A 25382-nucleotide genomic window follows, 5' to 3' on the forward strand; every position below is an offset into this window, starting at 1 on the left:
ATGCAGTCCACAGGGGAAGGACTGGCTGGGGCAGATAGCTGGAATTACACCAATGGGTGGGAATCAGTAAAAATCCAGACTTCACTAGTCCCGTGGCTCATGAAATGGCTTGTTTACCTAGATGTTACAAGTTGTTTTTGAAAATACGTATTTTCTGACATTCTTCTATTATTACTTTTTTCTTGATTTATACCCCGTCTATCTAACCCATTTGCCATCACTTCAGGAACTGAATCCATTATCTGTTGCCAAAACAAGTAAATCAGCTGTTTTTCAGTGGACTGTGTATTGCAAATACTTTCTTTTAATTGACTTGCAACTATCAAAGGCACAGAAATGATAGAGAGTATAAAAGCAACAATTTTCCAGCAGAGTCTAGATTTGTATGAGCTTTTAGTTGTAATTTCCTCACATCTTTACTTTAAACCCGCTTCTACCATGAATTGCTTAATGATTTTGCTCTTTTCTTAAGAGCTCTGCATGAAAACATTTGCATACATTTTCTATGTTTCCCTTGAAGAGGCAAGGACATTTCTTAGTGAATGGGGAAAAAAAGAGTGCCCTATGTAATTATGGTATGGGGAAGGTGGGGGAGAGAAAGAGAGACAGAGAGGAGAGGGGAGAAGGGAGAGGGAGAGAAAGAGGGTGGCAGAAAGAGTGCTGATTCACTAGAAGTTTTATCAGAAATCAATAATGAAATAAATATTTCTTCCTGAAAAGCAACTCTGCTTTAAGAGCTGAGGAAGACTGTATTAGTGATCAGTTATTTCAGATGGAGGAATCCAATACAACTGCGTTAGAGAAAAAACATTCCAGTCACAGCTTTTTCCTTTTAAAGCAAAGTTTTGATGTCAAGTCTTACTTTCGGTGTTACAAGTTCTGAAGGAGATTAGCACATATGCTCATTGGTTTGTAAGCCTCTCCTCGGTGTTACAGGGAGTTCTTTTAGTTTATAAAAACCGGAGACTCATGCTATTTATTCTGATTAAACAGATAAATTGAAGTGTATGGGTCTTTCAGACCTAGCAGAAGAACACCTTTCATTTTCAGTTTCTGAGGTGCACTTCTAACAAGAGGGCAGTCAAAAAAGTCAGACGTACTATAGTGTGTCCACTCTGATGGCTTCAGCTGATTGCTGAAGGCATTCTGTAAATTAAATGATGCAAACAAATATAAAACCAGACACTGGTGTACACCAAGCTTTCTTACCTTTTTTGTTTCTCAGATGAAAATTTACAGATCATCCTACAGAATAAATAAATTGGTCTGAAAATGACCACATTGCAAATTGTTAGCACTTAGTCAGAATTATGTGGTTTTAAACATTACTTTGCACTCTTTTCATTATAGTTGCTTAATACCACCTGTGATAAAATGCTATCTATTTGAAGCACACTTTACCTGTGTCTCTGGGATTATAGGACTATCTTCAGGAGAAATTCTAAAGAAGGTGGATAAAGGTGATGACACGATAACAGGGTTTGGCCTTACGAATCCACTCAGATCACAACTAGGAATGTCATTCTCTTCCTTCTTCATGACCAGGGTATCCATGACATAAAAGACATTCCAGGGAATCCATACGGTGTGATACTGTGTCAGGAACGGTGATCGCTCAAACACCAGCGTCAGAGAGGCACCACCATTCGCTACCAAGTCAAACCTAGAAAAAAACCAAACAAAGAACAACAGGGCTAGCTCGTCAGCAAATTCCCAAAGCCATCCACAGCCTCCATTTTATGGATTGATTCTGCATTCCATGTAGTGCTCTGAAGGCAGAATGGCTCTGCTGGGAACAACGGAGAAGTCAGTTCAATTATATTACATAACACTGCACTAAGAGAATGGAGAGTTTGTGATGCTGGGTTTAAATTAAGCAAAGCCTTCTACTTCTAAACAATATCATCAGCATATTTTACATTGGAAGAATGTACAAAGTACAACTTTAGTCGATCACTTTGTTCATGTCTTTTGTTTCCATTATTTTATTTTTACAAGCAGCTCTTCAGTAATGCCTTTGCTGTCTTTATGACTTCGAAGTGCTTCAAAGGAAACTTACATTCCATCTTGGCGAGTGATTGTATACCCGTAGTCTGGATAGTGAAGAAAGGAGACATTGACTCCAATGAGTGGTGTTCCATCAGCAGTTAATACTTGGCCCCTTATGACAGATGCAAGACTGAAAAAGATGCAGGATCAAATTACAATTAACTCTTTTCCTTCTCTTTTGAATGAATAAAAGCTAGGAGAGTGAACACACGCACACACACCCTACATGGCATCAACTGCCATTAAAAAGAATTCCTAAGACTCTACGCCTTTTGCAAGTTCACATAATTTACACTGTATAAACAGATGCCTCAAAATCTACAGACAATAATTTTTTGTCAGTATTGTTGATTTGACTTTGGCTCATTCCATCTGTACTGAGTTACTAAGAACAAATTCACTGAAGAATTTTAAGAACTTATGAACTCTAGATGTTCCCACTTTAAGTCATACTTCTGGCAGACTCTTAAACAACAACGTACTTTTCAATTAGTATCAAAGCAATCTGTAAAACTGCAGGGACTATGAAGTACAAAATTTAAAAGAGCAATAAGGAACATTGGTGCAACAACTTTTAATCAACTGCTGTGCCCAAACACATTAATGCTGTTAAATTACTGCAAACGCAGTAAGTTCTAATGTAAATCATCTTCTTTCACTCAGTGAGATCCCAGACACCTGCTTCCTGTTACTGGTTTATTTTCAGGTCATTACTGCTTCGTAGAGCACCAGTCAAATAGTTTATGCAATTACACTGTCATGCACTTAACAGTTCTATTACACTAATTCATAATTTATATTATTTAGTGAGCTCAGTTTAAAAAGTGCAGCTTTGCTTTCCTTCTGAAGTGTTTTCAGTGCTTTGATATATTTCCAACTGTGCTAGCCCAAATCAACTGGTTAAATGGAGTCTTATTTCATCATTAATGAAGTGCCCTGTTAGAATACAGGTACTAAGCATGGCAAGTACCTTCTGTAACCTACTGGCAATTTGAATTTTGTAGGAAATGAGACAAAACGCGCAATTCCACATATATTAAGAGAAAAGGTCTTTGCTGAAAGTTCACGCCATGAAATTTGCAGCCACAGTGGATCTTCTCCTAAGGTGCATCTCACATACTCTTCAACTTCTTTCATATTGATGAGTAAAGGATGAGTCACGCTCACCTCTTGTTAAAAGGACTTTCCCCAGGTATGACATGAGTGCTGTCCGCTCCAAGGAGAAAACTGATCCGGTCGTAAAATGCTTTGGCAGCTTGCTGAGAGGGCGACTGTTGGCTTTGGCTGATAATGTCTTGGGGATCAGGTAGTCCACGACAATAAGGCTGGTTTTGGCAAGAGCTCTGCAAACAGCAGTCGGGATCCATACAGTCAACTAGCCCATCTGTTGGCAGAAAGTCAGACAAATGAACAAACTCTTCCTCCTGCCCCTTTGCATGTGAACGCATCAGCCAGCAGAGAGATTAAAAAAATTACGTAATACTAATAATTAAGGTTTTAATGAATTCACTTTCAATTAAGGGAAGACAGTTTGTTTCCACTGAGTTCTTAAAACTCCCATGGAAATCCATGCAAGCTGAATATTCTCAGTATCCTGTATAAATTAAGCCTATTTATTTGATAACTTTCTAAAAACATGTTGAACAAACCAGAAAATGAAGGCGCTCAGGCTCTGCATACACTGTTAACTTACGAATATTAAACATTTTAGGTGGGTCTAAGCAGCTTTTATCTGAGGTTATTTGGCTTGCTAGAGAAAAGAAACAAGTAACTCCCACTCAGCTGTTTTCCTGAGGTTTCTCAGCACGCCTATGCTGCAAGTAGCTTTAAGTATTTCACAACATTTATCAAGGTGGATTGCTTTATACCTTGGCAGAAAGATTTTGTTGCTAGTGGCAAAGTTCCACTACTGCTAGTGGCAATAGTTTCCACAACTACTTTGCATGAGAATGTATGCAAGAACAAAATCCGTATTTAACATTTAGATTTTATTCTGAATAAACTGATGAGAAATGCTGGCCAGTATAAACAAGATTTAAACACATGGGTGCTTTCATGCTTATGTGCTGAAATACTCACATAGAAGGAGCATTAGATCTGTCACATCACTGGAAATCTAATTTGGTGAAAGATTAAAATCAAGACCAAACTGATAACTACTAATTTGCTGTAAGTAAAGTAGTGACGAAAACGAGCCTGGAAATGACAGCTACAGAAAATTTCTAGATGAATGTAATACGGTATCACATAGCTGATAATTGTTTCCCCAAAAGAACAGCAAGACTGAAATAGCTCCAACATTTTATTATTCAATTTAGATTATATAGGGAGCTGGCTTGCTGTACTAAACTGAAAAATATACCAATGCAGCACTCTGAGGAAACCCATGACTTCTTCTCTACAGAAAAAAGTGTAGCTTTAGAGCAAAACTTCTTTCTGAAGGGAAAAATATCATCCTTTTTTTTTTTGATCAGATGTTGAAAAAGGGTAAACAGAGACCTTCTAAAGGTATTCCTCTAAGTACCGCTGTGCTGTGCAGATCAGTTAGAGGATTGGTGAAATGGTAAAGGACTGGGATTTCTGTTCTTTTGCACATCCAAAATTCTTGTCTAATTCAGCTGACATGGAATTCAGTTCAGGGAAAAAAAAAAAAGGATGAAAAAGTCATCATTAAGTGTATCAAAGTTTAAACTTTTTTAAGAGAAAAGAATGTTGATTTTTCCTGGGATGAGGATACACCAGAGGATTGTTGCCATTCGGATAAATTTTGACAGACTGGAGAAATGGGCTGACAAGAACCTCGTGCAGTTCAACAAAGAGAAGTGCGAAGTCCTGCACCTGGGGAGGAACAACCCCAGGCAGGAATACGTGATGGGGGACACCTGGCTGCAAGGTAGCTTTGAGGAGAAGATATTGGGAGTCCTGGTGGACACCAAATGGAACATGAGCCAGCAACATGCCCTTGAAGCAAAGAAGGTGCCGATGACATCCTGGGCTGCATTAGGAAGAGCTGCGCCAGCAGGTGAAGGGAGGTGATCCCTCTGCTCTGCTCTGCACTGGGGGGGGCCCAGCTGGAGTGCTGTGTGCAGGCTGGGCTTTCCAGTACAAGAGAGGCAGGGACGTAACTACAGGAAGCTCAGTGAAGGGCTGTGGAGACGGTTACGGGCTTGGCACATCTCTCCTGTGAGGAAAGGTGGGGAGAGCTGGGCCTGTTCAGCCTGGAGAAGAGAAGACTGAGAGGGGATCTCATCAACGTGTACAGATACCTCATGGAAGGCTGTAAAAAACGACTACCTCTCAGTGGCGCCCAGCAAAAGGACAAGAGTCAACAGGCACAGGCTGAAACACAGGAAATTCTGTCTAAACACCAGAAAAACCTTTTTTTGCTGTGAAACTGATCAGACACTACAACAGGTTGCCCGGGGAAGTCATGGAGTCTCCATCCTTGGAGATATTCAAACACCAACCAGACATGGCCCTGAGCAACCTGCTCTAGTTGACCCTGCTTTGAGCAGAGGGTGGGCCTAGATGATTTCCAGAGGCCTTTCCAGCCTCCAATAGCCCACTCTTGTGATTTTTTTCTTTTTAGTCTTATTCTCGTAGTAGAATATGCAACCCCTTCCTAGCCAAAGCACTGACCTCCCTTCCTGGTTTTAACCTGGATCAGTGTCAAAGCTGGGGGTACTGATGGCAGTTTTGGGGTTTTGTATCTCTGTATGGTCTCCCAGGCAGTATTTGGTGCAGTTGCCAAATAAACGCTCACATTTCTTCATTCATCTTTCTTAGTTTATAAAATCTGAATGTACATCTGGAGTATAGTCTGCAGGTCATAAAACTGCATGAGATTGACACCTTCTGAACTAATCAGCTGGAAATGCATTTTTACAAGCCTCTCTGCTAACATCAATCAGAGAAAGAATCTCATTTTCACCAGCCAAGATACAGGGATATGCTGTTTGTTATTTTTCTGTGGAGTTTATCAGCAACTTGCCCAGGCGAGTGACGGATGGTTATGAATCTGGCTCCTTATAACTTGAGAAAACATTTTTCATTCTTTCTCTGTACTTATGTGGCTAGAGCTATCTAGTACCACTAAGTTGAGTACTCTATTGCACTGTGTGAAGCAGAGTAAAATTTCCTTTCTGAAATGCCTCTGCAAAATTATTGACGAAGTTTGTTTAGCCTGAAAAATATGAGACTTAGCTCAACACTGGCTCATCAGTTATATCACTCAAATATGATAGTGAAATTATAAAGAAAACAGAAACTCCTACCGGCACCTGGACAATCATTATCAGTCTCAGAAGGCTATTTATATTCTTTTGATCTAGATGTAAGTGGTTCTTCTATACACAGAAGGCTACGTAATGACGACATTATTGTTTTCCTCCTCGAAAGCTAAAGTCTAGCTGTAAAAAATTTGACTAATGTTACTCTTCCCTTTGTTGCAAAATGCACAGAATTGCACGGTCTGTTGATAAGATTGCTTATTTGGAGAGACTAACAGAACCACCAACACATTAAATTACAGGAGTCAAGACAAAGGATTCCCACCCTTACGTACGTCTAAAAAATAAGATGTATCAGTGGGTGTTTTTGCTTTTGAGTGGAATTTAAAGGGCACGTATAAAAACGCTGGAAGGATGAAAAATAGGAGGACAAAATAAGTACTGGGCACAATTTCTGCCAGTGTCAAGGGGAGATCATAGCCAAGGATCTACATAAATCACATTCTTCATAAATAAGTTGATTATATATTTAGGCAACAACAAATCTCCTTGAAGTGCAATTCAGTGCCTACACAGGAAGAATACTGTTTTGGAGCTATGATGCTGGCCATCCCACCAGGATGGTTTCAGTGACTGTGTCATACTAAGGAAAGAGGCCGGAAAGGACAGAAAACCATTATTAACAAACCTCAGTTACCCTCACATAGCTCAATTTTGCAACAGGACTCAATTATAGACACCAAAAATGACTGCCTGCAGGAGCAGCTGGTCGGAAAAGCCACAAAAGCAGAAACAGCCCTAGATTTATTCCTGAGCAGTGCACAAGGACCTTGTTCAATGTTACTATTGCAGTATCTTTATAAGCATACCTATAGCGTACTCAAATTCAGCGTTCCTGTTGGAGTGAAGAAGCCTAAAATATCAAATGTTGGGCTCTAAATGAGCTGTCACCCCAGAAAGAAATCCTGGAGTCATGGCAGATAAATGCTACAGATATATCAAACCAGCACTCCCCAGCAAACACAGATGCAAACAAAAGGCTGAAAAATAACAGGAAGTGTTGGAATACAAGCCAGAGAACATAAGCATGCCACTTTACCAGTCCTAATTCAATTACAAACTTCCTGAAATTTCCTGAGCTTGGGTTATATTGTACTTAGTAACCCTTCTGACATTCAAAACATTCTGTGGCAGAATTTCCTACTTTAACTAGCAGCCTGCTAGTATATCATAGACAATGTAAGTTCACATTTGTCCTATTATACTGTTTTGCTAAGCATTTGCTATCAGCTGCTATCAGAGAAGAGGCCTTGGTTTAGATAATCTCTAGGCTGACTTTATACTACCCTGTGACAATGCTTGTCAGGAGCAGGCTATCCTAGCCTGTGGATGTAATTCCAAAAATACAGTAATGCTAAGTATGCTTTGCTTTATTAGAGTATTTAATTTCATTTTAGTAATAAAAGAATGTTAATAATCCCTTAAATCCTGCTGGTGGAAACCTGTAACTATTCTTAATAATTGGATAGGAGCTAACAAAATGCAAACTTAAGAAAGGAATCTGTTCAATAAAGGCTTAACCTAAACTCAAGAGTAAAGAGCTTATTCTTTCTACAGTGATGACAAAACATGGCACGCTTTCTTAAAGTGTAACAGTGACATTTTTCCCAAGTAAGGAGGTTAGGTTTATTCCACCGGCCGATGACTCTGACTTCCTCTCTCCCCACAAAGTCAAAAGGAGTTTAATTCAGCCTGAGGTCTGCTTGTTGCATGCATATTCCCTGTGGGTTGCTACAATGTAAAGAAAATTCTGTAATTTATTATCCAAATCAAACACATGGAAAAAACCCCAGTGATCCTTAAAGAGAAAGGAAATGATCTGCAAGCCTCTCAGAAAACTGCATTATACAGAAGATGAGTAATAATCATCCCATCATGTGTCAATAGTATCTAGAAGGGAAAATGATCAAGTATGCCTTGATGTCATTAGCATTTCCTACGGAGAATATTCCCACTGACGTCAACACGCGTGTTCACAGAATTTGAACAATAAGTCTCAGAAAGAGCTAAGAATCAAAGGAACAGCAGGCACTGTTCTTAATGAATTATACTCATATTAATATATGAAATATATTTTATCCAGTGTAGTACAAAACATAAACATTAACCACAGCATATCAATCAGCTAATAATCAAGATAACTTTAATTATATAACCACTAAGCCTAGTGCGATGTAAATCACAGTACCTGTAGTCGTGGTATAAATTCAGCTAGGTGCTCAGATAACCTCATCGCCCACAATAAACAAATACAACAGAGGCATCTCTGTGCCATTCCCTGTACCCGTCTGGAATTTGCATGGCTTGCTCCAGAGATTAGTGGGCTGATCTCAGGCACTGTTGGAAAGGGAAGAAACACTGCTTCTCTTTCCAGGTGGGTTTCTGGCAAAGACGACTTTCTTTTCCCAATTTTGTTTGGTATGCTTCCAGATTTTAATTTGATTTGTTATACTTTAATCCTTTTCCTCAGCTACTAGTCAAAGACTGAAGTGAATATGGTCTGTACTGAAGCACGTAAATTAGTATCAGGTTTGCTGAAAGAAATGCCAGTGACAAATAGCATTATATAGGTCAATGAGGGCAAAACAACCGTTCGGCCAATCCCTTCCTCATACATAGCTGCATAATGTCTGTAGAAGAAATAAGGGGGAAAAAAGTAGAGAAAAAGAGCAACAAAATACCAGCATTAAGACTTTTTTTTTTTAAAAAATATTGTTCTTTCTTCTTGAAGAAGGCTTGTTAGAGCCTTCTGCTCCAATTCCTTGTTCATCTTCCCCTTTTCCCCACAAACAGCTATTATTGTTTTCAGTGTGAAGGAGCATCCTCTTTTCCCTTGTTCTGTTCACAGGTATGCCTGTTCACCTTGCTCCTCTTCCTTCCACAGCTCTGTTATCTGCTCTTGGCTCTTCCTCCGATACGTCACGTCATTCTATTATCTTTAATGTTTACAGAAACTGTTCTAGTCTATTACTGGGCTTTCAACTTTTTTTCCCTACATGATCTGTTTTTTTGCCTCCACGTTGTTTACGCTCTAACCTAGCTTCTCCTCCTCCTTGCTTTGTCTCTTTTCAGGCTTGCAGGTTTCTCTTTCTTCGTTATGGTCACAATTCCCTGGCCCAGCTTAATTCCCCAAACAGCACATCTCTGCATGGAAATGCTATGGCTAGTCACTCCTCTCGCTCCCTTCCTACGTGCAGACATTCAGCTTCACGCTAGCTCAGATTCTGTGCATCACTTTGTGTCAGATTCTTTAGGCCCCTACACGTGCAAAACTGACTCAAAATAAACAATATATAATAGAGAAGGATGACAAACCAAATGATGTGTAAAGCAATAAACGGCATCACTGTTTTAATTGTGTTACTTATTTTGCTTGGGAAGTAAATGGTGCTGTTATTTATACTTTGTGATGTCTAAGATCCCAGCTGCAGTGGGGATATGAGAGCAAACAGCCAACGAGCAATGGCAAAGACATACACAGTCTGAAGCTGAAAATCAAAGTCACAGATGACTCTATCATCACCCCGAGGCCCTAATGGAGTTTCTTATCTGTGCTCTGAATCTGAAGGTGTTAAACAAAAGGAGCCGATGAGAGAAGAGAAAGAAAGACAGACAATAAAATCATTATGCTGATCTAATATTTGACTGCATTCACATTTAATCTTGTTTTTTTGTGGGTTTTTTTCTGTGACTCTGAAGTCATGCCAAAGTCACAGCCCCTCTACCTTCCCTACTCTACAATGATGATTGCAGATTGATTCCTTAGAGTCAACGGTCCTGCCTGCATCTTCCTGCAGATTGTTACCTGTCACCTGAATGACAGACTGCGTAAAAGCAAGCCAAAAACCCCCAAGACTTCTGGGAGCATCCTGTCACTTATCTGAGCATTCACAGGCTACGGAGGGATTAGATCTCTGTAGACTGGGCAGGCAACTGTTTCCAGCAACAGCATCATAGGTCAAAATGTAAACTCCCTGTTCGGCCTTTTCTCTTGGGATAATTTCCTTGTGAGGTCACTGAAAATTTGAACTCCTTTTTTTTCCCCTCTCCACTACAGTTCACTGAGTTGAGACTACATTTTATTATTCCAGAATAGAAGAACACTGCAGGGAAACTAAGGTGACACCCATCATTTTCTAAGCACACATCTCACCTGTCACAAGCAGCTTGTAAGGCTTTGCTGATACGCCATATAAAAGCAATGAATAGCACCGCGTATTCTTACAGGCACAGAAGTTAGTAAAATGTGTGTATGGTTCTCATGGCGGTAATTAATCACCTGACTGCAAAATCTCCATTCCTCCCATGTTCTCCCCAGCGTTAAAGATCCATTTGGTGTATCTTACCTCCTTCATTGTCCTTACTGTCGGTGCAGAGAGTTTCCATAGCTACATCACAGCCTGCTCCCCTCCATCCTGGCTGGCAGACACAGTGCCAGCCGTTTTGGTCCAGCGTGCACCTCCCATTGCTGTTACACAAGCCAGGGCAGCCCTCTGTCGAAACAGACAAAGAAGAAAAATCACAAGTGATTTCAATATTGCAATTATACAGAAAGAAAAAAAAAATACAAACAAGGGACACTTACTGGGAACAGGCCTTAAGAACAGCACAAATACTGTAATTGCACATGGAGTGGAACAGCAACATTACCTGGGGAATGTAATTCTTAACAAAGTGGCATCTTTGATTGGCCTGACACTTGAGACACCACTTACCTGTACAGGCAGGAAATAAATGCACCAATCCTCTAAATACCTGCAGGCCAGACAAAATTAAGTTTGTTTTTTAAATACTGGCTTTTGGCAAAGTAACAAGAGATGAGTGCATAGCGCAAACAGAGCTGGGTAAAATGATACATTTTTCTGTGCTCATAGAACAGATAATTATTTGCTCTATGCAGTATTGGTTACATACTGGCACAAATGTTTAAGCTCCCTGTTACTATGAACAAATCCCTCCAAATTCTTAAGCAGGACAATAGATATGATTTTAGGCACATAATAAAAGAGAACGTTAACTTTATCTGGTCTCAGAGTTGCCGTATATTCATGTGAAATTACAGTGTGTTAAATAATTGCACAAAGTATAGGCCAGTTTTAATGACTATACTTTATGCCAAAAATACATTCCTTTTCACAGAATAAGCAAAGCCCAGGAAATAGTGAAGCAGCTTAGCATCTATTCTAACAAACATTAGGATTCAGGCTGCATACGGATGGGACAGGACCAACAGGATTTCCAACTAAATGTAATAGCTGTGCGTATTTGATTACTTAGGACAGACAAAATGAAATACCATAAGGACCACAATAAAACATTGATAGACTGAACAAAAACACGGTAGTGACGTGCTTCAAGACAGATAGCAGAGAGTGATTTTTTGTGACAATCTCCCTAAGGCTTTTGTGCTGTTACCTTTATATCCTATCTTGTCTGCTTTTATGGCCAAGGAGGGAAAATTTGGGAAACAATTAAAATAATTTAATATATCCAAAATCGATAATTGTTTTCAGTCTAACATTTCATTAAAAAAAACAGTAACTGTCACTTCCTAGTGATGAAATCTGGCATGCAGCCAACATGATCTGTATGAGGATGACAACACTATAAATATGTAGATTTTGGTGTTCCTTATCTATGGCTATGACAAGACACTGACAGAAGCAAGTACAGATATGGCACTAAGTATCTTATGAGAAGGTGGCTACAAATCAGATATTTTTGGACACAACAATTTTCTGTAAACTTTTATCCAAAACACTTAAGTAACTGTCTAAATACTTCTTCACTTTGTAGAACTATCTTCATGAAATAATCTAATGACTCATCCTGGTTAGGCTTAGTTGAGCTTAGAACCATTTTTCAGAAGTAATGGTCTATTTTTTTCTTCTAAAGACTTCTGAACTTACTGACACCGTTCAACCACGTAGCTCCAAATTACAAACATTCCCAGAGTTTAAAGTTCTGAAGTTATAAAGGGTGCTTAACTCTTGTCAAATTACTCTTAGAAGGCAGAGGATTGAGAAAACCTCTTTATGAGGACAGGTGGTGATGCTACCGTTAAGGATACTGTGCTATCATGCCAGGCTGAGATTAGTCTTGCTACTCTTATTCTTTCAGACTGTAGCTGCTAATAGTATTTGTTCACGTACTGAGAGCTATTTGTTTCTTAATCTCTCTTCTGTTTAATTTATGGAAGACTTACATACTTAATTGCAATACTGACAGAGCGTTTTAGGAGTCAACTGGGTGCACTCAAAACTTATTGTGTGAAAGCCTGGATATTGCCATGAATATTGCCATATTCTAACGAAAAAAAACACAAATAAGGAATAGAGAAAGATACTCAGGGAAAGAGGGGTAGGAATATTTAAAACATTTTTCTAAATAATTTTTTCACCATAACTGAAGATACAAGAATCTTTGCTGTTTCATGTCAGGCTTTTGCATCCTTGAACCTTTTTAACTGAAAATGTTGCATAGCATATACAAGCTTTTTCTAGCTTCACGCAAAATACAAGTCATAATTTCCTACAGATGTTCTACACACAGATAAACAAAAGTTTAAAAGCCTGGGTATTCTATTGATCTGTCTATATATATACACACACATATCCATAATTAATCTGTTCTTTAGAACTAATGACACTTGTTCTGTGACAAGAGTATTGCTTTGCTTTGTTTCCTAAATATTTACAGTTTTGTAGGTAGAGGTCCAATGACAAAACTAACAGAGAAAAAGCACCAAACAGCAAACGAATACTATCTTCAGTTTCTGGTTCAAACAAAATCTAACACATGTATACAATTTGCATATAAATGTATAATTACTGATAAAACATTCGTCTATAACAAACAAGATTTCATTAAAAGTTTCCATTAAAAAATTTGAGATGAATTGAAAGTCATATGAGTTAAATCTATAATCCATGGAATGTATGTAAGAGAAGATTCTTTTGCCCAGGCTAGTGTGTTTGTAACTATATATTCATATAAAAAAAGTACATGTAAGTATAGGCATGTCATCAAAGAGCAAATATACAGTACCTTTCACTATCTTATCCAAATAGTGAGCTTGAGAATTAGAAAGAAAAAAAAAAAAAACAGACAGACATTTCAGAAGTGTCACATAAAACAAGAACTGTTCAGAATTCACATGCAAATCAAGCAGGTGCACCTGACATGAGAGGTCTTACATTACAAAATGAAAATGTAATTCAAAGCTTTTAAAAATGCAAGAAATTATCTTTTCAGCAAACATCGTCATGATTCAAAGAAACTATTTTAGAAAGGAGGCCTGCAGAAGAAAGAGATGCTACCTTTCGGAAACTATGTTTTTCTTCTGACTTCTCTTTACATGCTTTGATTTTTATGTATAACAAAAATATAATCAAGGCTAGTTGAAAATGTCCATTTTCAGCACAATGTAGGAGTAATTAGCTTACAAGCTTTAAAACACTGACCATACTGGAAGATCTTTGGTTTGCAGGTCATGTATGATTCTGACAGCATAACTGGCACTATCCTAAATCTGGCTGGATTAAAAGGATTTTTAGGAGGAACAGTTCTCTTCTGCTTCAGTTCAGCCATAGTTATTCTTCCGAGCACAAACATCAAGTATGCAAAGTAAGTTAGATCATATATATCGGGTGTACGAGGAGGTAGTGGGGTTAGTAGGTGGTGATCCATCTCATTTGGAAAAATGGGCGAAAATTAAACTTGGGCTTTAGATGGATAAAAATGAATAACACAGTATATTCAAGAATAGCAAGACTTTTGCTTTATGAAAATGACACCTGAAATTCTGCAAAAAAATTGAGGAGGCAGATGGGTGAATGACAGACGAGTACAAGATGGATTTAAAGCAGCGGGCTCTACTTGTAATACATGAAACACAGCAGAGACGGGTTATATTCCCTCACGTTCCCTTACTTTCAGGAAACAGACGTCAACTGCAGGTGTGTTACAGGGGTTAAACGTCATACAGCAAAACCAGGTAGGACATGTCCATCGCAGGCCACCAAACCCAGCCACCTGCACGGGTGGTGACGGAACATTATCGACCGCAGCAGTGGGGACATGCCAAGCTGAGTCAACAAGGCTAGAGTCGATCTCCTGGTTTTGCTGGACAAGGTCATTCAACTGGGCCCTCATGGGCTCTCTTTACTTTCAAAAATTGGCCTTTTTTAAATCCCTGCTGGGGATCTAGCAAGGATACCCTAGCAAGGACCCTGCTAGGATACTAGCAAGTACTCTGTCATCTGCTATTATTCTTCAACTTCGTGTTTTGGATGGGTAAGAAAGGCATTTCTAAGCACGGCCTTTCCTCTAGTTTGGATGAACGGGGAAAAAGCTCTTCCCAAGTCCAAGGAGGGAGATGATGAGATAGTCTCACAGTAGCCACGGTCACCGCTACAACTAAGAGGCAGAAACTTTCTAGTCCCTGTCTCTCAAAGAGTCAGGTGTCCACTGCACAGTTGTTTTTTTCTTTGTTCTTCTACAATGGTAAGGTTAAAGGGAGACGAAGTAAGAAGATGAAAACATCAATTACAGAACATTTAGAACAGTATCAACAAACTAAGTAGCTTTTCACATTAACCACAAACAAAAAGAAAAGTGATACAGTTGCGTTTCGGGGTGGATCAAATTCTTCTCTTACTCATGCAACACAATTCCCCGTGCTCCTACACAGCTGCTCTTAGAACAGGGTGTAGTATGCGTGGAGGAAAAATTAAGCTTTATTTCATAAAATGAAAGCAATTAGGTCTGTCTGGGGAATGGATCTGTCCACCAGTGAAACATTAAATGCCTCCACAAATGTAGGGATAGGTAACAAAACAGAACGTAACAAAACCCTCCTAGGCAACTGAAAACACTGCAATCCCAGGCCCCCACGTGCTATTTCCTTTCAGAAAATCAATCTGCATTAAAAAAAAACGAAAAAAACCTTCAGAAAATGCTCTTTTAAGATATCTTGTAGCTAGTAGTCTTGTCAGTCAGTTCCAGACCATAAAACTATACCGATCAGAAAACAAGTGCTACCTTTCAGCATCCTTTTACTCATGGTCAGTTGACATTAAGGACAATGTTAGAAACTATTTTGGTTAACATGCAGCATCCTGGAAAAATCAAAAAGCAGAAAATGAGTGACCAAAACCAGTATAACTTTGCAGTGAAGTTTAACTACCCATGCTGTCTTCCTTACCTTCATGGCACTGCAATTGCAACTGAACCCAGCTCTCACTGGAAGTGAAAAATAAAACCCTTTTTTGCTCTGTATAGAGAATTCTAGGTGGGATTTGGAGCACTTCAGTAGGATAGAGCATCTCAGCAGGTGTTCCTTGGCAAGATATTTACACATCTGGCACATGTGGGTTATGTTAAGTCCTTAAATAGTCTAATTATAGACTAGACAATATACCTACAAGGGTTTTCTTGCAGGGTTTAAGACTGTGAAATTTAAAATCTTGCTATATATCCAGGAATAGAGGGACTTCATATAGCTCCAAATGGAATGAAGAAAAATAAAAATGAAGATATAAAATTTGTATGTTCTAGGATAGTCAAAATCCACGAAGATGTAAATGGCATTCAAAATTCACGCAACATAAAATATAAGTAATGCTATCAATGTGTGTGGATATTTATATAAATATGTGGCATGTAAATGTATTTTACAAAGAACTGGTAAGTCAGGCAAATTCACATTTAACACTGCATATTTCATAACCAGTCAGAACCCTGACGTGTTTTTTTTTTTTATTTAATGTCTCCCATTAGTTTCCCATCAGAGATGTAAGTCAATGCCTTCCTTAGATTATTCATATGCTACTTCCTCCAGGTATGACAGAATAGCCACAGAATAAAAGTACATATTAAATCCATTTATCCCAATCAGCTCCTGTTCAAATCAGCATGAGTCACATACCCGTTGATTTGATGTTCCTTAATTGGTACTTATAACACTGCTTTATTCTGATTATTCTGTCATAAAGGATTATAATGGTGACATGCTTCTAAATACTGTATAGCAAATTTATATTTCTATTAGCTTACATTATTATCCTCCACCAGACGTCTTCACCCATCATAATCTTTGTAACCTGTACACTAGACTACAACACGCCACACATCTTTTGTAGGGTATATATAGTCCCATTACAGTACCAACAGCTCCACAAGAGTCACGGGTTACTTTGCTGTAAGAGCAGAATTTCACCTCATAGTACCGCCAGCCGTGAAGCAAAAATACCAAAGAATGTGACCAAAGCCATGTCGATCAAGGTCTGCCTAAGTTAAAAACTAACTTTAAGGTTTTTTTTGCTTTCTACACTTTGAAAGTGTGAGCCAAACCCTTGCCTCCTCTCCACCAACACTATCGGCTTCCTTCCATCCTTCCTGCATTACAGCCTCTCCCTCTAACAGAAAATGGAAAGGAGAAATTAGAAACAGAGAACAGAGCCAAAGGGGGAAAAGGAAAAAAAAAAAAAAAAAAGAAAAAAAAAAAGAGATGAAGAAATGTATGCTACAATAATGATGAACACAGTTCCGCACCCTCCTGAGCAAGCTCTGCTTTGCTTACTCTCCTCATCTCCCACAACTCTGCGTAGCAATTCCCATCCACTGGTGAACAACTGCATACATCTCTCTGCTGCTAACACAAACTTCTTGCTCTCAGACGTACATCTTCTACAGGAAGATGTAAACAACGTATCTTGCATCAGGTGTGTTTACACTTCTACATAACCTTGCACTAGATGTCATATAAGGAGATAACAGGAAAAAATGCCATCTTAATTTCCTGGTAGGAAAACTGACTGTAAGCAAACTATGGTATGTTGAATTTTCCTTAAGCTATCTATACATTTATTTATTTGTTCAGAGTTAGAAAGTTTTAGCATCTTAATATTTTAATCAATTTTTAAAATTTGTATAAAACTGTTCACAATCCGTATGACAAATAACACCCTGCCACCACCACATTACATTACACATTAGAGTGGCCAAGTCCAACAACCCCAAATTTAGGCAATGCTGGGTCTGTGGGTACCTGTGCAATTTTTAGACCCTTCTTCCTTTGTCAATGCACAGAGGTGACAGTCCTCATTCAGCACTCATTCCCTCACGAACAACAAATGGCTCATGTCCCAGTGCAGGCACACTGTGCTAACCTCAACAAAGAAGTGGCTGTTTCCTTACAGACTTTCCTATCATCTTCCTCCTTAAGTCAAAATATTTAGTACAGTGTCTTCACAATACTGGGGTGAACACAGAAATGCATCCTTATCTCATTTTTGCCACCGAGCGACTAAGGAAGGCATGGAAAGATTAAAATGAGAAGTCTTCATCCACTAGGCTGCAAACACCTATGATGTGATTTTCCAGAATACTTAGAGCTATATGGGATTTCATACACAAACCAGCATTTTAGCAATTCACACAAAAGTCAGTCAGGTCCCCAGAAAATGAAGAACAGTCAGAGGACACGCCTTTAAAGTTTGCTTTTGTGAATGACTAACAGAAAATACATGGTAGAAGCAAGGGTGGAATCCAGTTCTTCAAAATCATTCTTAATGAGGAGATCACCCTGTGCACCAGTCTCTGGCACAAGTGAAGTGGAGTTTTTGCATGTGACAGCCCTTCACAGCCTTGCAATGTTCTTAAATCATGTCTGTCGGGTGCAGAGGGAAAAGCAGTTGAAGATACCATTGAATTTTTTTATTACAATGATACATATATACTATAATTAGTGTCACATCTTCTGTTATATAATGATAAGGACACGTAAAAGTGTTCTCTTGCGGCTTCCTAACTTTAGGTTCTTCATTTTGCAACTTGGCTAAAGTTCTTTTAACATGTTTTTTTGGCATTTCAAAGTTCTCAAGCCGTATGCATACAAAGTAAACTGGAAAAAAAGAAGGGAAAACACCCCAGAGATTCCATTCTGCGGTACTGCATTTTTTTTCCCAGTGAGCAGTGGGGCAGCTTTGATGAGCCACCTATGTCTCTGCCATCTGTGCTAACAAAGTGTTACGAACCGCACTTCTTACTCCCTGTGCAGCCAAGGAGTAGCAAGGGATGAGGCACATACTTCATCAGTGGTTTCACTGACACTTGCCAACAGAAGAGAAACTCTTGAGTTTCATTGCAAGCTTTAGGGAGCAAGCACTTTGGGTAAACAGGTTTTTGTGCTTTTTGGGTGGAACTGGTACAAAACACAGAGCTGACAGCTGTGGCCTACACCCTCTAACCTATTCAAGACTCGGTCTGTGGTGGTTTACTTCTGACCTGGCTACGGGAAAACTCTTTAAGTTCCTCTCATTTCCACCCAGCCACAGTTTAACTACCCTGACAATTCAAACATCTTTTGAACGTAAACAACCAAATATTCCTTGTGATACTTAAACCCAGTATTTCTTATTCCACTCACATCAGTCTTAAGAAATAATGTATTGATTGCTTTGAACAACTGCTTTTACTCTCAACAAGAGACTATAAAAAGCCATATGTGTCCATATGCAATTTCTGAGGAGCTCCGTACCTCTACCAGAAAACTTAAAGGAGCCCAGAATTCATAAAGTTTTAAAACCCACTGTTCTGGCCTGTCTTTACAGCAGTTCACTCATGTCAAATGATTCATCCACTCCAGCCTTTTCTGAGCCTCTTCTGCCTGGTGAGCTGCTTCCTAACTTGAATTTGTGCGGTTGATTATTCTTACTTAAGCACAGAATCCAGCATTTGTTGAATTACACCTCATTTTTCTGCATAGTCGGTGCTATTTGTTAAAGTAATTTTAAATTCTTGTCCTGTCTTCCAAAGTGCTTGGGGGCAGCGGGCTTTGGTGTCATTTGCAAATGTAATTCTCTCTATTCATCACTGAACAGTACTGAAAGCACATGCTCTTCCACTGTAAGCAGCGCATGGTCGTCATCCCTTCCCTGCGTTTATAAGAACCTTGTCTTAGACATACCATATGTTCACAGCATTGCTGCCAATAGAGGAGGATTAAAAACACTCTTCCCTTTTGATAATTTTTCACTCCTAAATTCCCATCTTGCCCTCCTTGTAAAGGAGAATACATGGATGGAATAATAGTTTCAGGCAACCTTCTTTTTTTTCCTCTCCCTACATTGGCCAAAACATAATCCTCCCCCTGAAATCATACCTCCTTCTTAATTTCTACACTTCTCTCCCAATGTTTACGTAGCCCTGCAGCAGAAATACCTGCTGTGTATGTTTCTGCAGAGAGACCCGAATTCACTGCGATTTACCCCTTGCCAAAACCGCAACTGTTCTTTGCAGCAACCATTTATGGTTTTTTCATGTACAAAGGCATGTAAGCCCATTATCCTTCCGACTTTTTTGTTCTAGCGTCCATCCCAATTTTACTATGAAGTAAGATTTCTCATCAGGATTATGGGAAAGCCACATGCATCTTAGAATAAAAGGTACAGTTACTTCTAAGGATATAGTAGATGTAGGAAGTTTGGGACTGCTGATAAATTCATGAGCGGTGTTGTTTCCTATTAAACAACTATTTTGCTGGAAAAGGATTTAGAAGAAAGGGTATATGCCATTAAGGATTTAAAACTGTCCCACATGTACAGGCTGAAAAAACGGTCAAACACCTATTTGAGACCTCTGACAAACTTGCAAAGACCTGCCTCAGATGCAGGTAAAACCTGACGTTCTAAGAACTGCATGAAAGATAAATTTGGCTTGAAAACATGTTAAGAGGATGGAATGGGATGGGAACCGTTATCATTTCTGTCTTTTTTCCTGACTGGAGTACCTTCAGAGTGTGTCTGACCAGCATGCAACTATACAACAGAACAAAAGCACTTACTTTCTCGCCACTTCAGCTCAAGTAAGCTGTGCAACGTGCTTTAAAATTCTTCACATCTCAGAGGATTCTGCTGTTTTCTGAAGAAGTGCCTAACTTGAACTTCACATGTGGTCCTTATTTAAATGCAAATCAACCAATAAGCAATTTAAAGTATGCTAACAGATAATTTGTCTTTGAGATACTTGGTCTTGCAATGTGTTAAGGCCTGACCAATAATTCACTTTTTTTCACAGCTTCAGATATGCGTGCACTATTTTAAATTCACCTGGCAATTGAGTATTTTTATAGTTACCAAACACACAAATACTTAGCATATTGAGGGCTTGGCCTGGCAAATTAAAAACAAGCCCTTCAGGCACAGGAAAGATCAAAACCGTATTTGTTCTAAATTTCATGAAATCTTGTTGAACTGTGGTTATTAGTCCTCTGGGTGCCAAGAAAGTAATCTTTTCTTTTTCATGGAATTTCTGCATTGAGAATAAAATTATAAATATTCTGGTGAAATCCAAACTCCAATGTAGTCATGTGTTTTGAAAGTAGGATTTCACTCACAATATTGTGGTAAACTAATTGCTATTTGATTTTATCTGAGAATAAACTGTTTGAATGGCAAAGGTCAGACGTTCATTCAGATCCAATCTTACTTTTAAGATGAAAGTTTTACTGAGGTATAATTCCACGAACTCAAAACTAAGGAAAAGCTTAAATGTAGGAATTCTGAGAATTACAGAATGTATTCATACAGCAGTAATTATTTTAATTTTATGGACAAAAATTTTCTTCTGATCAGAATTCTAAAATCTCAACAGAACCTTAAAATTTATTAAGAATTCTTGGCACGAATGCATTAAGGTACATTAAATACCTAGCACATTAAACCACTATGAAATATCAATATTCTCAGTAATTCAAACTTTGAAGAAAAGTAAACCATGCTTGGCAGCTTAGCATCAGTACTAAAATGACCGTAAAAATGGTCATCATAATACTGGTTATCCATGCTGCTCTGCCTCTAATCTGCAAATGTGGGGAAGATCAATCAAGCCCTCAAACTGGTCCATGAACTCCTTCAAAAATATATATTGTAATGATATATAGCCATATCAAATTTTCTATAAGCACTTCCTTTAATTAACAGGAGGAACACATTTGTCTTGACTCGCTCTCTGATCTTATAAAGAGATAAAGTGTCATTTCCCTGTAGTCATATTTGAAATCAGTAATATAAGGAGCCGTAAACCGAACATGCATTGAAGACAGCAGGTGCATACCATGTAACTTAGTGGAGGAGATTACTTCTTTGCATTCCTTAACGTTAGCAGTACTGAGCTTACACTGCTCATGGTCACATAGAAAACCAGCACATAAACGCATTCATGTTTGTCTGAAAACCATCTTTATCAGTCACCAGGACAGAGTCTGTACCAATGGAAACAGACTTAGGGGAGCGTGCTCTAGATGTTATTTATTTTTTTCATAATTCTGATTGAAAGAAAGTAATTCAGATGACTTTCTTGCTCTTCCTAGCTAAAATTACAAATTTCTTGCTGAAGAAAATTTATTTTTTGGTTTGATTGGTTTGAATGTCATGTTAGTGTCCTTTCATGCCAAGAAAAGGGTTAAAATAAAATACTTTGCTGCCCACTGTTATTTTTTTCTCAACTAAAATTCAGGGGAAATCTTAGAAGATAAAACAATTGGATCCCAATTCTCGCCAGAATATAAAAACATGACAAGCTGCACACTCCTGCAGTGGACCACCACTGAATTTGATTTTCTATTCCATGTACCAGGTAAAGTAGCCTCGTGCAGCAGTCAAAACTAGCATGAAAGTACCACGATGCTAACTTTAGCCTTCCTGAGGGATTAATATGAATGCTTAATGACATTAATCTACATTTAGACCACTTATGTTTAACGACATGCTTTCCATGCATACATATATAAATATTAATTTTGGACTGAAAGATAATCGTTCAACATGATAACAATTAAACAGCTGTAATCTGTCTCGTGCTAAGTAATGGAGCTGCAGGCAAGCTCCATAAACAGATGGTCTTACCCACCCATGCTTAATGTTAAAGACTTTTTAAAAAAGAGGTGTTGACAAATCTGAGCAAGAAGGCATAGTTTTAATGCAAATTGGCCAATTTGCAATTTAGATTACTCTAAAACTAATTTGGTCTATAGAAAAAATTAAGCTGCATTGTAAAACTGAGATGTTAGACAGCACATAGATATAGCAGGTTCCCCACCAACATAATTATTTACTAATTTCATTCAGCTAACAGAGTTTAATGGAAAAGCAGCTGGAAAAGTATTCATATTTATGGGCTTCCTATGACAGTTCCTTAATGTACTCATGGTACATGCCAGTTATATCACAAAAAATAATAGACTTTCTGAAATGGTATCTGTTCCAATCTCACAAAACAACTACTCAGACAGGAGAGGGTCACTGAACTCATTGCAAGTGAGGACAGAAAGGAAACAAAAACATGTTTTAGCACAACTGTGTTATGAAAACTTAATTACAGAGCAAATTTTCATCCAGGCTATCACCTGGGCACCAGCTGTGCATATGTGGTCTTGTATCACATTGAGATGCAGGTTGAGCTTCACAAAATAATATATGGATGTTCACCTCAGACCCACGAATGTCACTCCCAGACCAAATAAACAGCTGGCAGGTCATTTTCCATAGCTTTGCAGTAAACTGTTGATTTAACCTGTTCACACAGGGATACAGGCAATGGTAAAACATTACATGAAACCAATTTAGCAGGGCCTGTTGTGACAGGACAGGGGTAATGGTTTGAAACTAGAAGAGGGCAGATTCAGGCTAGATATAAGGAAGAATTTTTTTACAGTGAGGGTGGTGAAACATTGGGACGGGTTGCCTATAGAGGTGGCAGATGCCCCATCCCCGGGAACGTTCAAGGACAGGCTGGAGAGGGCTCTGAGCAGCCCGGTCTACTTAAAGATGTCCCTGCTCACTCACTGCAGGGAATCGGACTCCATGACCTTTAAAGGTCCCTTCCAACCAGAACCATTCCATGGTTCTATGATTACAGTTCTCAGGAGGGAAAAGACAGTAAACAATGTAGATGCCTTAAACTGTTTAGTATTTGAAACACACATTGCCAGTGTTTAGTTCAAACCTGCAAGATGCTAAACAATAGCATTAAATCTTGAGTTTTGTTAATTTTTATTAGATTCATTTCATCACAGTACTGAGCATGTATTTATCTGCCGAACATCTTTAAGATAAATATTTGGAAGTATATGTTCAGAGCAAAGACAATGACTTGCAAGTGTGGCCAACATCAGGTGTGGTACTGAAGTGGAATTACCCTGTGCCAGAGATGTGTAATGGAACAGGGGATATCGGCATCACACATCAGGTTTACTGCACTAGTCAAAACAATCTTGCCCACCTTAATATATGCATTGCTTCCAAAAAAGAAAAAAAAACCTCACCCTGATTTAGTCTATTCTGTTCTGTCTCACAAATCAAAGTATTGCAATCCTCAGCCTTAGGAAAATGCTAATGTTTAAGCCAGGTAAGCAGATATCTAAATTTTTTCTCAACACAAAAAGCACACCTTTGCAATCACCTATGATTTTGCTTCCCAATATCCTGAAGTATTGAAATAAAAACAAGAAAATGGTCTCTGGAAGCAATTAGAATTTCCTTTGGCCAAATTCCCATTTTAATATCTTGAAGTATACATAAAAATCACAGTATCTCAAGATGCAATCTAGGGTTTAAGAGATATTAGAGAGGAATAAAACTGAGGACTGCTTTTTTTTAATTAAGGAAATAAAGGTTTGGTTTTTTTTCCTTCTTCCTACCCTTTAACACATGTCAACTAATAATACAAACAGTGGGCTAACTGAAAATGAGACCGGACAGATAGTCAGCATTTAGAAATACATAAAAATCATTCGATGAGGTGCAAAACTTTTAAACTATTTTAAATGGCATTTATGCTTCACAAAAGTACCCTAATCTGTTTGATCAAATGAGTTAAGGATTCAGATGATTCAATACACATTCCAGTTAGCACCTCTGTGATTAATGCATATATATCTACTCCGTTTTGTGCATCCAGCTAGAGATCTGGCGAGCTATTCCCCTCCCAAAAAGTGATTAAAGTGCATTGCCCTTAAAATTTACAACTTCTTTGGAATATTTCTTTCACAAAGAAGTTGTAAATTTAGGCTGTTGCACTTCATGTGACTTCCAGCTAATAGCTGCAACAAACAAATATATCTGCATTTCTAAAATACTTCACACTACTTCAGCTAAATGGTTAATGACTTTTAGAAATAAGGAGGCGGTAATTGTTTATTTATAGAAGTATAAAGGAAGCGTGGGAGTCTTTCACACATATCACGTAAATACTCTGCTACCAAGCTGAGAGTTGTAAGCAGCATAAAATGCCGGGGTTACAAATGAAGGGTGACAATAAAAAACTGGTTTGCATAGAGAAACATTCTGATGTCCCTTGTGTTCTGGAATTTATTGCTCAGAAAGAGCTGCTACTTACTTTAGGGCAGGTGAAAGAAAAGCAATTTGACCCTTCATCTGCCAAGCCGAGGAGGCAGCAATTTTTACTCCACTAAGTGGAAATACTCCTGGAAATGAGCAATAAAATGACCTCGTTCCTCCATAACACTGAGCTCCTGAAGAGAACAGCTCTAAGAGAAATAAATACAACAGCAGGCTAGAGCCTGTACCTCATTACTTGTCTTGAAGACTGTAAGGGCAATATAAACAAATCAAACTATCTTTACAGCAGCAGCCAAAAAGTAAACACCCATTTAAAGAATAAACAGGTGGGAAGACAGACCTGCTCACCCAGTGCTGAGGAAAAACTTGTTTGTGCTTAATATGTTGGAAAAATTGTTCAAGAGCAGTTCATCCGTGTATAACTACAACCCTTGAAATGCTGCCAAGGTCAGCGAGACCAACAGCAGCGCGATCTGCTGAGTAATTGCTTGTTGGCAAGTTAAAGCAGTGAAGGGAAAGGCTTTATCCTACTTCTAAAGATTTACTTTATTTTATTGTTCAGAAAGCGGTTCTCTCCCCATCTCTCTACTCTCTCTGTCAGCATGTTTTCTGGAAGCTCCTCAAAAACGTTAACCCTACCGACTCGCGCCCTGGGACTCTGCAGATGCACCTTGGTTCCCTC

At 38.6% G+C, this 25382-nt stretch overlaps 1 protein-coding gene across 8 annotated transcripts in view; it reads right to left on the reverse strand.

Moving 5' to 3' along the window:
• The window catches only part of TENM3 (teneurin transmembrane protein 3), a 323364-nt gene that overhangs the window by 51152 nt on the left and 246830 nt on the right, over positions 1-25382 (reverse strand). For 5 of the 8 annotated variants that reach the window (XM_056326387.1, XM_056326384.1, XM_056326380.1 and 2 more), the window contains 5 exons: positions 13386-13412; positions 10685-10831; positions 3217-3433; positions 2060-2179; positions 1402-1663 (listed from right to left, as the gene is read on the reverse strand). In XM_056326387.1, coding sequence (XP_056182362.1) covers positions 1402-1663; positions 2060-2179; positions 3217-3433; positions 10685-10831; positions 13386-13412 — 773 coding nt within the window. The remainder of the gene's footprint in view (positions 1-1401; positions 1664-2059; positions 2180-3216; positions 3434-10684; positions 10832-13385; positions 13413-25382) is intronic. The other 3 variants (XM_056326386.1, XM_056326383.1, XM_056326381.1) reach the window with 1 other exon arrangement.

The sequence above is a fragment of the Falco biarmicus genome, chromosome 1 (assembly GCF_023638135.1).
Source record: "Falco biarmicus isolate bFalBia1 chromosome 1, bFalBia1.pri, whole genome shotgun sequence".
NCBI classification, from domain to species: Eukaryota; Metazoa; Chordata; class Aves; order Falconiformes; family Falconidae; genus Falco; species Falco biarmicus.